Source organism: Mytilus galloprovincialis, chromosome 14 (assembly GCF_965363235.1).
Source record: "Mytilus galloprovincialis chromosome 14, xbMytGall1.hap1.1, whole genome shotgun sequence".
In the NCBI taxonomy this organism is placed as follows: Eukaryota; Metazoa; Mollusca; class Bivalvia; order Mytilida; family Mytilidae; genus Mytilus; species Mytilus galloprovincialis.
The window spans coordinates 69456251-69472979 of record NC_134851.1 but is presented as its reverse complement, the minus strand read 5'-3'; the positions used below and the strand labels follow the sequence as shown (position 1 = coordinate 69472979).

Below are 16729 nucleotides of genomic sequence, written 5' to 3'. Positions count from 1 at the left end.
CTCAGTTAAGTGTGTGTTTCACTGCATCAGACACATGCATCTTGATTCAAGTGTCAGCCTATTCATGTGAACATGGTGCTAAGCTTGAAACATCATCATGCGGTGGATAACACAGAACATCCTGAGCAATTGTTGCTTCAACTACCTTTTCCTCAAAAATCTATTGACCAAAGCTTTTGCGAATGAAAACTTAAAAGTTCTTTCTTATTGTCGTCATCACTCAGAAAATTTTGCAAATTTTGAGGGTTTTGTTTTGACTCTGGATTCGTCTGTGTATTCCCTTTCCCCTAAATGTATCTCTTGCTTCTTATAACAAATGCTCAGGATATTCTACCTTATCTACCTCGAGATGTTTCAAGTTTATCACCATGTTCACATTAAGAGGCTGACAATAGAATCATGGTGTATGTGTCTGATGCAATGAAACTCGAACTTGCACGAGTCATGATTCGAATAATCGTTACTGATGATGCTGTCATTACTGTTTCGCTATTCCGTGACAGGGGTTGACGAACTATGGATTGTGTTTGGGAGGGCAAAAAGTTTTAGATAAATATATCCTGGCAATGAGTGTTTACACACACTTATTGTGATCCATGTCTTTACCGGTTGTGATATGGTTCTCTGATTGCTTGAAAAGGAAAAAAAAGACTGCGTGGACAACATTGATGGCATTTGAAGATGTGACTTTAACATAAAGAATGATGATTGATCAGCCTAAATGACCGAGGTTTAACTGTAAGATCACACAAACTTATCAGATTGGATTAACATAGTCAACGAATCAAGAAAATAACTATTTGTGCAAAAGGGAAGACTAATTGAGGGAATTCCCTCAACTTGGTCTAGTCTTTTCCAGCATGTAAAACGTGCAATATACTAAGGCATGTGTTTAGGGCGACGAGCTTGGAATTGGCCCTTATGCTACTCAGTTCAGGCGCTAATGGATGGCGAAGGGACAAAGATGATCACTTTTAAATAACTTACTCTTTCTAAGGCTTCATCATTTTGTCAGAAGCTTGTACATTGTGGATGTTCTGGGGAATGCGGTTCAATGCCAAAAAAAACTACATCCTAAGCATCAGAAACAAAAGCCATAAAATCTTCAGTTTAAATGGACACATACTACAACAACTCAAGCATAACCCGTAACTAGGCCTACACATTTCGGAAGACCTCAAATGGACCACCCACATATTAAACGTGGCAAAGAAAGCAAATTCAACACTATGCTCTCAAAGAAGAAACTTGAAATACTGCCCACAATATTACAAAAAAACTGCTTGTTGATCAACGATGGAATATGGATTCATAGTATGGGGCCCCTACATTGTAACAAACATAAATTAGCTAGAAAGAAGGAATACAACGTCATGCGCGGCAAGATTTATCACCATAGATTACAAGTCAAGAGAGGACGGGTGTGTCTCCAATATGCTAGCCGAACTGGAACTACAAAACCTCCGGACAATTGCAAGACGAACAAGCTAGAAGTTGACTTTTATGTACAAAGTGGTTTAGGGGCTGATTCCCGCTATTGAACCAGACGAATTTCCCCAAAAAGCACATCCTAAGTGAAAAATAACTACCAAGAAGTCGAAGAATACCACGCAACAAATATTTTGAAAAAGCAAATAAAGAATCACTCTAAGTATTTTGACATTCCACTAAGCAAAACACCACAATACACAAACTCATTCTTTGTAAAGACAGTGACCGCGTCGAATCAGCTAGACGACACTGTAGTGCGCGCATCAAGCGTAGAGAGCGTCAAATCTGCTCTTACGCCTCGTCAATAAATCGGCGGCGCTCTCTCAAACCGTTATATTAAAGCCAGAATTGGTATCAACAACGTATTCATACAGATACAGAGGATGTCGCGGTCGTTGTTAATGTGGACAATCGGGTCTCCCTTGCACTGCTTTGTTTGCATGTGGTGGTGACTGTGAATACACATGTATTTTTAGCCAACTAGTAGTAAATTGAAAAATGTTTTAATACTTCAGTAATTTTGTTTTGTTTTAATCAATCTATCTAAAACTCTAAATCAAAGATATGGATTAAGGACTCATTTTAGAAATTTGCGCCATATTGTTTTTTTTTACCAAAAGTGTTATTTAAAAATTTACAACAGAATACAATTAGTGGATAACTAGAAGCCAATAGTTTAATGAAAAGCAAAAAGCCCAAAAAAACCATTTTCTTTACATTTTGAAAAAAGTTGAATATAAGAATAGAAAATTGATATTTCTATGTTCGCCATTTTGGATATTACCGGAAGTAAGGTTTTTAAACAGATATGTCTTATACATAGTATTTATGGGAAGCACAAAAGAAAGGTTCCTGCACAATGTAATGATAGTAGTGATACATTAAAACACATTTCAATTACCCTTCCTAAAAATATGCTTATTCTAGTACTATGTCCGCCATGTTGGATTTTACCGGAAGTAGGTTTTTTGAAGACATCTTATCTATATCATATATCCAAAAGTAGTATATAACAAAGGTTGGTATCAAATATTATGTTACTAGCATGATAATAACATCTTTTCACATACTAGCCTCCGATATAGGCCTGATTTAAGTATGATGTCCGCAATTTTGGATTTTACCGGAAGTGAGACATTTTTTTTTAAATGCCTCCCTATCTGAAATAAAAGAGTAATAGTCGAGGAAGGTCTATGCCAAATTTCATGCTTGTAGCAGGATGTGCACAATTCGTTTGAAATATGCTTGTAGCCGCCGGACTACTAGATGCGATTGCCAAATCACAGATGAAGAACGCAACCACCAGAGGCATATTTAAGTTCTAATTGATAAATTGAAAATTATAATAGATGAAGATGAAGATTTTGACCATCAGATGCATTCAGTAATTATAATAGATGATACAGTTTTAATACTTCTTGATGAAGAACCCTACTACAAAAGACAATTTTTAATTCGATTAGATGATGACTACGAGAGGCAATCTTTTATTCTAAGTTTTTTGGAATTTCGGGAATTCGGCTACAAATAGCAATATTTGATATTAGTGCCCCCCCCCCCCCCTCCCCGAAAAAGATCCTTTGTAAATAGGGTTATCAAAGCTTGATTAAGCGGAAGTCATGTTCTGCTATTTTATTCTTTTAATTTTACCGGAACATTGATTTATATTGTATTTATATACCATATATGAACTATGCAGGCTCATTTGAGTATCCTTTTCTAATTTTTGATACGAGTGCACATGCTTTTTTTCATAGGAATTATAGATAACTACCATTGTAAAGAAGTATTTTCTACAAGTTGCGTTAGAGTGACATTTTGTAAATATTTATTCTACATTATGTTTTTTTTTTTATCAGATATAAATTATCTTGTTCATTATTTTTGTGTACCATTTGTATTATAATGAATTTTGTGTATATATATATATATAGTCTAAAGTATTCTTTTTATCGTATATGAATTACAAGTGTTCCTACCATTTGTGTTATAATGAATTTTGTATTTATATAATCTATAGTATTATTATTATTTTTATCATCTATAACAAGTGTTCCCGCCAGTTGTGTAATAATGAATTGTATATGTAAATATTAAGGTTCATTCTGTTGTGTATTTGTTTAACACATTAATCTCATGAAGACAATATAAAATGAAATATTTGATGGTATTGTTTTTATCTTTCTTTTCCGTGTTTTACATGACTGTTTAACTGATTTCTGCACTTGTTTCAGTTAATAAATATTAATTAATGCAGTACACGGCTAGAGTTGTTCGGACATCAATATTTTTTTGAATCTAGCATGGAGTTTTACCAAATTTGGACTATTCCTTTTCCAATAAAAAAAGATATATTCAAAGCAAAAATTTGGATAAATTTTAAGTTTTTTACTATTCCATATCTTTTTATGTATATAATAGAAACGAAAGGATATGGGGTATCCAGTCATGACACAAAATCAATATTAACAAAGCAAGACAAAAACATAGTGTCGCCTTTGAAACGAAACTAAAAAAAAAACCTGACCTCACTGCAAGTTTTAAGATGGCCTCTAGCACCGGTTTGAGCGGAATTCTTCGCAATCTGACGATCACGCCTCAACTGTGAATTGAAGAACACAACCTTGGAATAATAGCAATTATATAAACCTGGCTAAAATCAAACATTTTCTGTCCTAATATAGCCTGACAAGCACACTGAAGATATCTGAAAACGGAACCATTTAGGCAAACTCGGTCGACATCGAGATAAATGTTATATAATTTGATGAGATTTATCAATAGGGTAAACAATAAGGATATATACTCTGTAAGATGTTACACTACCAACGAGAGCCTGGTAAAAAATACACAGTAGAAAGTAGAACTAGTACATATAAAAAACAAAATAGTTCATACGCATAGGCGTAAATATCAAACTATGTAGAATATATTTTGGTAATTTTGGTATCAAAAGAAAGATAAAAAAAACTGACGACCCTTGTCGAAAACACCTTTTTACTGACAGTTTTAAATAATACAAAAATGTATGAATTAATTCTTCAATTGAGGGCATAAAAAGGTTGCTTCTCAGATATAAAATACCTGTTTTTGTGTTTCCAAAGTGCCGGAAACCAGTACATTGACTCCTCCCGACGAAATCATAACAGATGTAGCCCGTCTTACTTAACACTTGTCTTATTTTAGATAACTTCGCAGACATTAAAACACTGTTAAAAAATAAAAACAACACGTTTGATAATTTCATGCGACCGAAGCGCTTTTCCGGATTTACCTTCATCAGGAACGCTCAAAGCAAAAAATTTGAAATCCGAGGATGTATAAGTACCGAAACCGTTGACAAAAATGCCTAAAATAAATAGCCAAATTCATCTAAAGTCAACTTTGTCTAAGGGAGTTGAAACCTTAGTTTCTTAATAAATTCACAATTTATAAACAGACAATTTTAGATAGTATGTAAAGAGCAAATATCTATTTACACTCAACACATGTTTCGTTAAATTTTAGACACAGTCTGGATATCAATTTGTTAGACATCAATATTCATAAAATTTGATTAAGATTCATTATGGTTAGGAGAGAAAATACTGTTTTCTTTTGCATTTAACGTACATATATGTCTGGAATTAAATGTATATGTCAAAATTTTGCTTCAATCTTCATGGAATGTTATTACACTTAGAAACATTTATCCTCAGAATCAAGAAATGGCATCAGATGAACAAGTTTGATTTGTTTATAAATAAACTCATCATAGATACCAGGACTAAATTTAGTATATTCGCCAGACGTGCGTTTTGTCTACAAAGGACTCATCAGTGACGCTCGAATCCAAAAAAGTTAAAAAGACCAAATAAATTACGAAGTTGAAGAGCATTGAGGACCAAAATTCCTAAAAGTTTTGCCAAATACAGCTAAGGTAATTTCTGTAGTTAACTGATATATGAACTTTGACACTTTCTCCATTTCTATTCTCAATTTTATTGTTCTTATGTTGTGCTGTTTGGCCGCTGACTATATATAAGGTAAGAAGGGTTGAGTGTTCATACAAATATTTAGTACAAAGCTAGTATATTTTTTTCAGTGGTTGTAATTTGTTGAAAGCTATCTTATTTGTGTTTTATAATTGTTTTGTTGTTTAGCAGGTGGTTTGTAATTTCAGGTAGAATTGTTTCTCATTTTGACATGTCAATATTTATAGCTGCTTACTTAACGATGTAGGTCTGCTTATATTTGTTAGCTGAACATATAGCTGCATATATCCATTTGGAAATTTATTGATAATTGCATATTTGTTGTAACATTGGCAATTATACCAAGTTACCTCTTTTGTATGATTCGTTTTTTTCGCTGTTAACAATACAGTTGTACCCTGACAGCAGTAATAACTTTGTATAACATTATATAAATAACACATAGCTGAGAGGGTGATAGAGCAGATTGGTACATCGAGAAAAAAATTGTCAACCTCGGCGAAGCCAAGGTTGACAATGCTTTTTCGAGGGGTACCGATCTGCTCTATCACCCTCTCAGCTATGTATTATTTAATTAATTATACTGAATGTCCTATCATTATTGTCTTTTACAGATGAATTTTATTTAAAAGTATTTTCTATGGAGTCACGTACCAACGTTACGGGTACAAATGTATTAGAAAAAATCAACAGAAATGAAGTAAATAGACAATGCTAGCGCATTGACTTGACATTTATAAACGATATAAGGATTCGTCCCGAAAACAAAAATTTCAATTGTTTTTATTGTGTTTTTGTTATTTATTTGATTTAAATTTTGGGGTGAAATCCCCCTTTTAAAAGGCCTCATATCTGGCGGAGACATGTACATCACAATGAACATGATGAAATGTATATCATCTGTTGAAACCAATCGATGGTGAATGAATTCGTTTAAGTAATGTATGGAATAAAATATCAACAATAAGTATAACGCATAATGAAAAAGGTTTTAAAGAAACAATATTAACAAGAGAAATATGTTTTTCCAACAATTGTAAAAGAAATAAGTTTGAGTCGTTCCACGCTTCGTTGTATAGTAAATTAGAACTTTAAGCATTGTCTTTAATAACTTGATGTGAATTCAATTCATTGTCGTTTAAATTACCGATGTTTGATTGGTCTAGCCGAAAGGGTGAAATTCAAAAGAATTGTCACCCGCTCAGCAATGTGATAGAGTAAATTAACACCCTCGTATTAGCCAATCAAAATATGGCATTTTAACGTGAAGTATAACAAAATCATCCATCATCAAATGTTCATATATATAAATATTGTGCTTATATATAAAAGAATGTTAGACTGAACAAACAATTTTGAAATACATACGTACATGTTTGCATATATATTTTATATTAAAAATGTTATGTGTCGCTGGTAATGAAAATCTTAGAATGAACTTGAAAAATTTGAATACGACAGCGGCAGCCCCAGCCTAAATTTTTTGTATAAATCTGTTTAAAGTTAAAAGGAAGAAGACTAGATTGCATCATGCCTTGTATATGGATGCTTTATATTGCAATATTTATGTATGTTTTATGTCCTTTTATCTTTGGCTCAGATTCATGGTTGATGGACTACTTACAAAATTGTCACGTCATGGGAAGCTCTCACTTGTGAGTGATATGATATTTTGTAAATTGGATCCTTGCTAGGCCTATACTCTCTCGGACTGGGGTCACCTGACCTCAGCCTCATTTCTTTGATCATTGTTTTAGTTAGGTGTACAGGTCAATTCTTGGATACTACAAATAAATTATGAATTAATTGTAGGGAATGATAACAACCAACACTAGAGGCACTATTTAATTCATTTTAATGAAGAACTCTTTGATTGAAATTTAAAAAAAAATAGGATAAAGAGTTAAGAGAGTTTGGCATCCACATCATTTGAACCCTTGCTACGTCACTGGCATTACTCGCTAATTTAATTTAGTTTTGGCAATTTTAACATGTCACCCACTCGAATTTGTTGTGGTAAATTTCGAATGTCACTGTGGTATCTTTTGTTTGGTATTGTCTTTATAAAATTCAACCTACTATACTATTTATCAAATTAGTCACTTACAATACTGAAACGAGTTTTATCTGATTTGTGATTGGGAACAAACAAAATAAGGATACTAGTAAAAAGTAAAATCACAAAAATACTGAACTCCGAGTAAATTCAATCGGAAAGTCCCTAATCAAATGACAAAATCAAATGACAAAACACATCAAACGAATGGACAACCACTGTCATATTCCTGACTTGGTACTAGCATTTTCAAATGTTGAAAATGGTGGATTGAACCTGGTTTTATAGCGCTAAAGTTATTATTTAACCCCGTTAGGACACAATGTAAACGATATTCTAATATTTTTACCCACAATGCAATATGCCGAGTTTTCCTGGTTTTCGCACTGCTGTCAAAGATGACATTCCTTGAAGAAATGAAAGAAAATTAACTCTCTAGCCAACAATATGGTTTGATTTCTGTGGTCTCCATATGTTGAAGTTGTTGTGAGGTTGACGTCTGATTGATGTTAAATAACAATTATAACTTTTCTGACAAGGATCCGATTGGTATAGTTGATATCATCCCTTCGTAAGTTTTACAGACGCCATCACGAGTTAGTTGACCGTTATGGAATATATATTCCACAGATGATAGCTGACATGTTCCAAATGTCGTTACAACCATTCCATTCCCCTTTTCCCTGAGTGTGATTTACCGAACGAGACTCATTACTGGGTTTTATTTTCATGAAACACGATGGCTGTCACATGCAGAGCAGAATCTGTAAAACTTTCCGAAGCACCGGAGATCATCCCCAGTTTTTAATGGGGTTCGTATTGCTAAGTCTTTAGTTTTCTATTTTGTGTTTTGTGTTTACATTTTTCTGTTGTTCTTTTTCTCTTTTATCTCTCTTTTTCAAAAAATGATGATATAGCATTAATATCTAACAAAACATTCGATTATTAAATTAGTAAATGATTAAACGCAACATCTTGTCATGTTTGCTACAAGTGAAGATAAACATATGTTGATGACAATCTTAAGTTTACGTAACACGTGTTAAAACGTGGGTTTAATACAATACTTGTAGATTATTAACTATTGTTTTCTTAATCATGAAATACATATTTGTATTTGTTTTGTGCTTTCTCCTGGTCAATGATTTAGTCAAATCAGCTGATGTAGACGACGCGGGAAACGAGGATAACAATGTAATACCACCAAACAATGAAGACGCTGTTGAAGTGGATTCTGGTAAGTTTTGTTTAAGTTCTGACAAGTTACCAATGTGTTATAACAATAATGTATAACCACCAAACAATGAAGATGCTGTTGAAGTGGATTCGGTTTAGTCATGTTGAAGGTATAACAAGTTACCAATGTATAATAACTATAATGTAAAACCAAAAAACAATGAAGATGCTGTTGACGTGAATTCTGGTAAGTCGTGTTTAAGGTCTGACATGTTACCGCTGTGAAATAACATTATGTAAAACCACCAAACAATGAAGACGTCATTGAAGTGGATTCCGTTAAGTTTTGAAAAAGTTGTGACAAGTAACCAATTGATGTGTAATATCAATAATGTAATAACCACCAAACAATGAAGACGCTGTTGAAGTCATGTTTAAGGTCTGACAAGTTACCGCTGTGAAATATCAATAAATGTAATACCATTGAAAAAACGAAGACACTGTTGAAGTGGATTTGGACTATGCGGTATGGGCTTTGCTCATTGTTGGAGGTCGGACGGTGACCTATAGTTGTTAATTTTCTGTGTCATTTTGGTCTGTTGTAGACAGCTGTTTCATTGGCAATCACATCGTGTTTTTATATTCGGTAAGTTTAAGGTTTGACAAGTTACCAATGTGTAATAACTATAATGTAATACCACCAAATAATGAAGGCGCTGTTGAAGTGGATCCGTGTAAGTCATGTTGAAGGTATGACAAGTTACCAATAAGTAATAACTATATTGTAATACCGCCAAATAATGAAGGCGCTATTGAAGTGGACCTGTGTAAGTCATGTTTAAGGTCTGACAAGTTACCAATGTGTAATAAATATAATGTAATACCACCAAACAATGAAGACGCTGTTGAAGTGGATTAAGTATTGAGGAAGTTCTGACATGTTACAGCTGTGAAATAACAATTATTCAATACCACCAAACAATAATGATGCCGTTGCATTTGTGAAATATAATCCGCTTTTGACATAATTGATATAGCGGCTTATTCCTAAAACTTATTGCATAGTAAGTACCTTAATAGTTATCCAGCTCCTTCTACATATAAACTTTCATTACAAAGTAAGGCCATGTAGGAATAAACAAATAAGACGGTTGTATCTAGTGCAGTAAGGATGCTTTTAAATCGCAGTCTGATTCAATTAAAGAGAATAGTTCAGACATAGATTATTATAAAACTTTGACAGATACTTCTCAGTGACCAAAAATAGCATCCGATGAAAATTGTTCGATTCTTTATTTTATTTGTTTAAGTAAACTCATAAATGGCTTTTGCATTTTTGCAGTCAACAACACACCAGCAGCAACAAAGTAGAGGCCGTTTTCCAAAAAGCTTGCATACTTTATAGAATTCATTGTTCACAATTCTTTCTTGACTACATACTATGTCGTTATTGATATTTCTGAATTGTTTTAGGAGTTTCCTGACGTGTTTTGTTAATAAATTTTGATGACATATTTTATAAATGTTTTGGTAAGAAAACTGACATCACAGATCTTTTGATGAAGCACTTCTCTGTTTTAGCTTTAGTGGTAAGAGAAGGAGATGTATGTCCTGATTCTAAATGCCCGAAAAGTGATAGATTTGATTGCGCGCTCAACATGTGTGATTTCAAAGCAACCCAATATTACAAGGAGAAAAAAGACCTCATGACACCATGCTGGTATGTATGCCTTTCAAATATAAATTTAATTCTAAAAGTTTAGCATTATTTATAGAATAACTAATCGAAGAATTTAAATAGAGTAAAATATTCAATGAGTGACCGAACAACACATTAATTCACGAATGCGCGTAGCGCATGAGTTAATTATCAGTGTTGTTCGGTAACGAGTTGAATATTTTTCTATATTTGAATTCTTTAATTGGTTATTCTTTTTATTACATTGGCAAATGGCTTTCTTAATGTTAAACATGTAAGGAACTATATCTATTTTCTATGCATTCACAATTTCTTTTCATCCGCCGTTATCGACGTCTTGACAACGCCTATTGTTGTATGACGTCAGAGAGTGAAATAACCACGTTTATTTCACATGTGACATTATCGGTTTTTATTTAGATGGGAAATCAATGTAATTCATTGCAACCAATGTAATAAATGGAAATAATACACCTCATCGCTATTTGTTCGCAATTACTTAAATATTTACGTCATATTACAAAATATCTGACACCACAATGGAAAAGTGATTGTTGAATGACTTCAATAGTTGTAGCGGTATAGGATAAACTGGGGCAGATTACCAAATAGCGATAGGGTGTATATATATGTTAACATTTCAGCTATTCATCAAGGTAACTCTAACTGTAGAATCGACGTGTTAAGTTAATTATTTTTTTCTTAAATATGCAAGCAATATATACCATTTGATCAATAGCAAGAACTTACAATTCCAGAAAAAAATGTAGTTTAAAAACTATTGTCTCTGCGACTTTCATACAAGTGAGAGGTTTAGGGCTATAAAACCAGATTTAATCCGCCATTTTCTACATTTGAAAATGCCTTTTCCAAGTCAGGAATATGACAGTTGTTGTCCATTCGTTAGATGAGTTTTATCATTTGATTTTGCCATTTGATTGGTTTTGAATTTTCCTCGGAGTTCAGTATTTTTGTGATTTTACTTATTTTTTTATATTTTTAATATTACCATAAAGCGCGAGGTTTGGCTAGCCACAATTTAGGTCCCCCACCCCATTTTCGTTTACCTAAAATGTCCAGTACCAAGTCAGTTGTCATCTAATAGTTCGTTTCTATGTATGTTGAATTGTCGTTTGTATTCTGTTGCACTTCAGTGTTTCTATTGTTTCGTTGATTATCTTCATATTATATAGTTGATGTGTTTCCCTCGGTTTGTAATGTGGAATTGTTTTCTCTTAATCGATGTATGACTTTTGAACAGCAGAATATTACTGTTACCTTTATCATGATTATATATATATATATATTCGTGTGGTCTAGCGGGACGGCTGCAGTGCAGGCGATTTGGTGTCACGATATCACAGTAGCATGGGTTCGAATCCCGGCGAGGGAAGAACCAAAAATTTGCGAAAGCAAATTTACAGATCTAACATTGTTGGGTTGATGTTTAGACGAGTTGTATATATTTATATATATATATATATATATGTGTGTGTGTGTCTTTGTGGCAATGACATATTGTTGATTAATTTTTTTCAAAGGACAACCATTCAAATGGAATGGTCCTTAAACGTAATATAATGTAAATTCAGAAATTAATGAGAGGTTTTTATTATTGCAAAAAATGCGACAGAGTTGTAAACGCATTAATTTAAACTCGTATTTTGAAATATTTTATATGAATTAAACAGGATTTTTCTCAAAATCGATAAAAAATAAAATCGTATTTAAATCTAAAATGACACAATCATATAATGAATGCACGCAATAATTTCTTAATTTACAGTATGTTTTGTAATTTAATATTAATTCGTATCTTTTAACAAATTTGATTCGTTTAGGGATAGTCACATGTTAAACTATATTTTCGAATGTAGAGAGAAAACGGCGGATAGCAAAAAGCATATTGACCGGCAAAATCCATATTGCACGGTTATTTTTAGAATATTTAAAAACCGATTTACTTTGTGACGTCATGTAATGAATTTCAGGATACTGTTCAACGTTTTGAAACAAATGATATCTGTGATCGATTATTTGACGAAAAAAAATCTTCAAATACATAAGGTGTCCAAAAAAAAAGTAAATGAAATAACAACTAATATGTTGTTATTGTCAAGGAGACAATGTTATATCTATAAAATTCCAACAAACCTAAATGACGATTTTGATACAAATATGGTCAGAAATTAATAATATAACAAATATAGCTCTTGTATCAGGTCAATACAGGATATATCGACCCAAAGACATATATCGACCTCGGACTTCGTCCTCAGTCAATATACTTCTTTCAGGTCAATATATCCTTGTATCGACCTCATACAAAGGCTATATTTGTATAATATTATTAATTCGTATATTTTAACAAATTTGATTCGTTTAGGGATAGTCACATGTTAAACTATATTTTCGAAGGTAGAGAGAAAACGGCGGATAGCAAAAAGCATATTGACCGGCAAAAAGCATATTGCACGGTTATTTTTAGAATATCTAAAAACCGATTTACTTTGTGACGTCATGTAATGAATTTCAGGATACTGTTCAACGTTTTGGAACAAATGATATCTGTGATCGATTATTGGACGCAAAAAATCTTCAAATACATAAGGTGTCCAAAAAAAAGTAAATGAAATAACAACTAATATGATATTATTGTCAAGGAGACAATGTAATATCTATAAAGTTCCAACAAACCTAAATGACGATTTTGATACAAACATGGTCGGAAATTAATGATATAACAAATATAGCCTTTGTATGAGGCCAATACAGGATATATCGACCCAAAGAAGTATATCGACCTCGGACTTCGTCCTCAGTCAATATACTTCTTTCAGGTCAATATATCCTTGTATCGACCTCATACAAAGGCTATGTTTGTATAATATATATGATATAACAAGAAACATACACAAATTATATGCAATCACATGGACTACTGAATTCATTGCTATGCCTAGGTTTTATCATCACAGCGGTCAAATGAGACTTTTTAATTTTACATTCACATTTTATATCCGCAATTAATAATCATGTGATATTCATACACCTGAGTAAGGATTGTTTTAGCATATATGATTTTGTTATAGTGACAAGACCAACATTTAGACAACTCTGCGTTTAAGATAACCAATAATACTTAACAGCGATCTGTCTTTCTATGTTGTGATGTTACATTATTGTTTCAGATAAGGGTAAAGGTTGGTACCTATTAAAACGTTTAAACCCGCTGCATTTGTTTGCACTTTCCTTAGTCAGGAATCTGATGTTAAGTGTTAGTCGTTTGTTGATGTGGTCCATAAGTGGTTCTCGTTTTTATATAGATAAGACCGTTAGTTTTCCCGTTTGAATGGTTTTACACTAGTCATTTTTAGGCCTTTTATAGCTTGTTGTTCGGTGTGAGCCAAGGCTCCGTGTTGAAGACCGTACTTTTACCTATAATGGTTTACAAATTGTGACTTGGATGGAGAGTTGTCTCATTCGCATTCATACCACATTTCTTATAGGTTGCACTTGGTGAATACAGCTGTTTCTCAAACCACACCCCTGTTGGGGAGATATGTAATATAGATAATTGATTATGTTTACGTACTGGTTCCCAGATATGATCTCTATGTTTGATATCGTTGAAACATAACTTCGGAATGATACCAGTAAATAAGCATATGCATTTTGTTCTAATTAAAATCTATGGGAACCCTTAAGTCAAGGTTGCGGTACCGTAGTAAAGATTTTTTTGTAAGTTTAAACTCTTAGAAGTTTGGGGCATATAAATGTTGAAAATATGCCGCACATCCCTATATTTTGACCTTGGAAAAAGTGCATATAAACTTTCCATTCTAGGATATGATTTTTTTCAAAACTTCATAGTAAAAATGGTACAGTTTTAGCCGTAAACGGAGTTCCTTTTGGATATTGCTTTGTAGATATTTACAGAAATGCAACCTATATCTATGTGTGATAATTTAGTTGGCATTGGTGTTCCACGTAACCTTTTCGTCGTTCCTGTATGTACTCCTTGGGGTTTGACTAATGCTACGTGTTACACGAATCCTGATATACATACAGCACCCATGCCTTGATTAAAAAATAATTGATGCAAGCTATACTTTATTGTAGTTTTAAGATGGGTAGGTATTATATTCGTGATTATGTTTTCCCGAGCAATAGTGAGGGCGAAAATAACACGAATATAATGCCTACCCATGTTAAAACTACAATAAAGTATAGCTTACATCAATTATTTCGATTCTGATAATGATAATGTGATCAAATTCATTATTCTGAAGAAGTCAATATACGCATGTGCAAACAATGGATTTAGAGCATGGGTTTGTTCTCAAAGCGAAAGAAGCACGTCATATTATAATGATCTTTTCTCTCATAGCTTATTAATTAGTTGCTGTTCTCAAAGCGAAAGAAGCACGTCATATTATAATGATCTTTTCTCTCATAGCTTATTAATTAGTTGAAATAAGTTGTGTCTCAATTTTCGTAAAGTGAGAAGAAATATGTGGGTTTTTTATATATTTTTTTAAACAATGGCCATATCCTGTAAAACAAGATAAGGGATTAGTGGATGGATTTATAAATTACCTATAAACAAGGTATATCACTAAGTCTGCCTCGGGAAAAATTGAACTCAGATAAATTTGTCTTTTATGTTGCGGTCGTTTAGGTTATTAAGCTCTTCGACTGTTTCTGATTTAATACATGCTTAGCTTTTGAATCAGCAGCTCTGATTGTCATTATCAAAGACAAACACATTTATACAGTCGTTTGTTTGAAGGTAAATAAAGCGATTCGCCGTTTCAGAATCTAATGCATCCTGGGTAACATTTTCAAAAGTGTACACCAAAACGTCCTGTCATAAACAATGAAAATTTAACCAATGACGTGGCGTTATGTTCATTTTGGGGTACGAACAATGAAATTACTCATGATTCTTTAGATTCTGAAACGGTCAATTGATAATGTTGCAGATAATTTAATGATTAATATAATAGAAAAAAAATTGCCGTTGTTCCTATCAATAATATGTCTTTTAATTTTCAGTATGGATCCTTGTACTGTTGGTTGTCCACTCAAATATGCAGTCCGACTTGATGGTCAGCCAGCATTTTCTGTTAATGAGACTATGGTATACACCAAACGCGAGAACCAGAGTGTTTTGGATTTACTTTTGAAGAAAAAGTAGAAAAAGAATGCCTTAGAAATACAACTAAATAGAAAATATGCAATTGATTTATTTTATCATTTTACAACTTCCATCAAGTAAAAATGAAATAACATATAAAATGTATTATGCTAAATGTTATATTTCAAAAATTTCGAAAATACGGGGTTTTTTCTCTATCGATTTATGAATTTCGAACAGCGGTATACTACTGTTGCCTTTGTTTATCATAAGATCAAGGGCTTCACAAAAAAGAAATCATGAAACGAAATAAACAGAAAACAATTTCTGTAATTCTCACTCGATTTATCCTTTTTTTCTGACCTGTTAAATATAAAGAGAATATCATATGGCTTTTTCAATATTGCATCCGTATCAACCCGAGACACCAATATAATCCCAAGAGCTCTGCTCGAGGGATTATATTGGTTGAGGGTTGATATGGTGTGTGATATTGATAAAGCCATATCATATACACTTTATTATATACATATATATCTCAAGTAGATGTTTTTTATGGAAAGCCAACGGGGTCAAAATTCTTACTTCGTAACTTGTCAATTTGTAACGTGTAACTGTGTGATTTGCCAATTGTGATGTTTTGTAACTTGTCAATTCGTTAAATGTCGATTTGCAAATTGTCAATATGTTGATGTTTGCCGATTTGTCGATTCGTAAATTGTCAATTTGTATATTGATGTTTTGTAACTTGTCAATTCGTTAAATGTCGATTTGCAAATTGTCAATTTGTATGTTGATGTTTGCCTATTTTTAAATTCTATATGGATGTTTTAAAATTAGTAACTTGTCATTTCGTAAATTGTCAATTTGTATATTGATGTTTTGTAACTTGTCGATTCGTAAATTATCAATTTGTATATTGATGTTTTGTAACTTGCCGATTTGTAGATTGTCAATGTGTATATTGATGATTTGTAACTTGTCGATTAGTTAAATGTCAATGTGTGAAATGTCAATGTGTGAAATGTCATCTTTGTATTATGCTAACGATCATTATGACGACAGATGGCACTCGGTTTCTTCTTCGGTGTATAAGCCTCCTGTAAGTAGGAGCACCTCCATTTGAAATATAAACCTAAGAAAGTTTAATCAATTAATTACAGCAAATGCGTCTAAAAGAAAACAAAACAAAA

The 16729-nt window shown here is 32.7% G+C and overlaps 1 protein-coding gene across 1 annotated transcript; it reads left to right on the top strand.

Moving 5' to 3' along the window:
• The first annotated feature begins 8619 nt into the window (after positions 1–8619).
• Positions 8620–16055, top strand: LOC143058166 (uncharacterized). The gene is made up of 3 exons (XM_076231630.1): positions 8620–8758; positions 10279–10417; positions 15455–16055. Exons 1-3 carry the CDS (start codon positions 8620–8622, stop codon positions 15594–15596), a joined length of 420 nt encoding a protein of 139 aa, XP_076087745.1. The 3' UTR covers positions 15597–16055.
• The last annotated feature ends 674 nt before the right edge of the window (positions 16056–16729 follow it).

Coding starts and splice junctions, on each gene's coding strand:
- LOC143058166 (XM_076231630.1), top strand. CDS start 8,620: ATGAAATACATATTTGTATTTGTTTTGTGCTTTCTCCTGGTCAATGAT. Junction 8,759..10,278: donor CGCTGTTGAAGTGGATTCTG/GTAAGTTTTGTT, acceptor TCTCTGTTTTAG/CTTTAGTGGTAAGAGAAGGA. Junction 10,418..15,454: donor GACCTCATGACACCATGCTG/GTATGTATGCCT, acceptor TTTAATTTTCAG/TATGGATCCTTGTACTGTTG.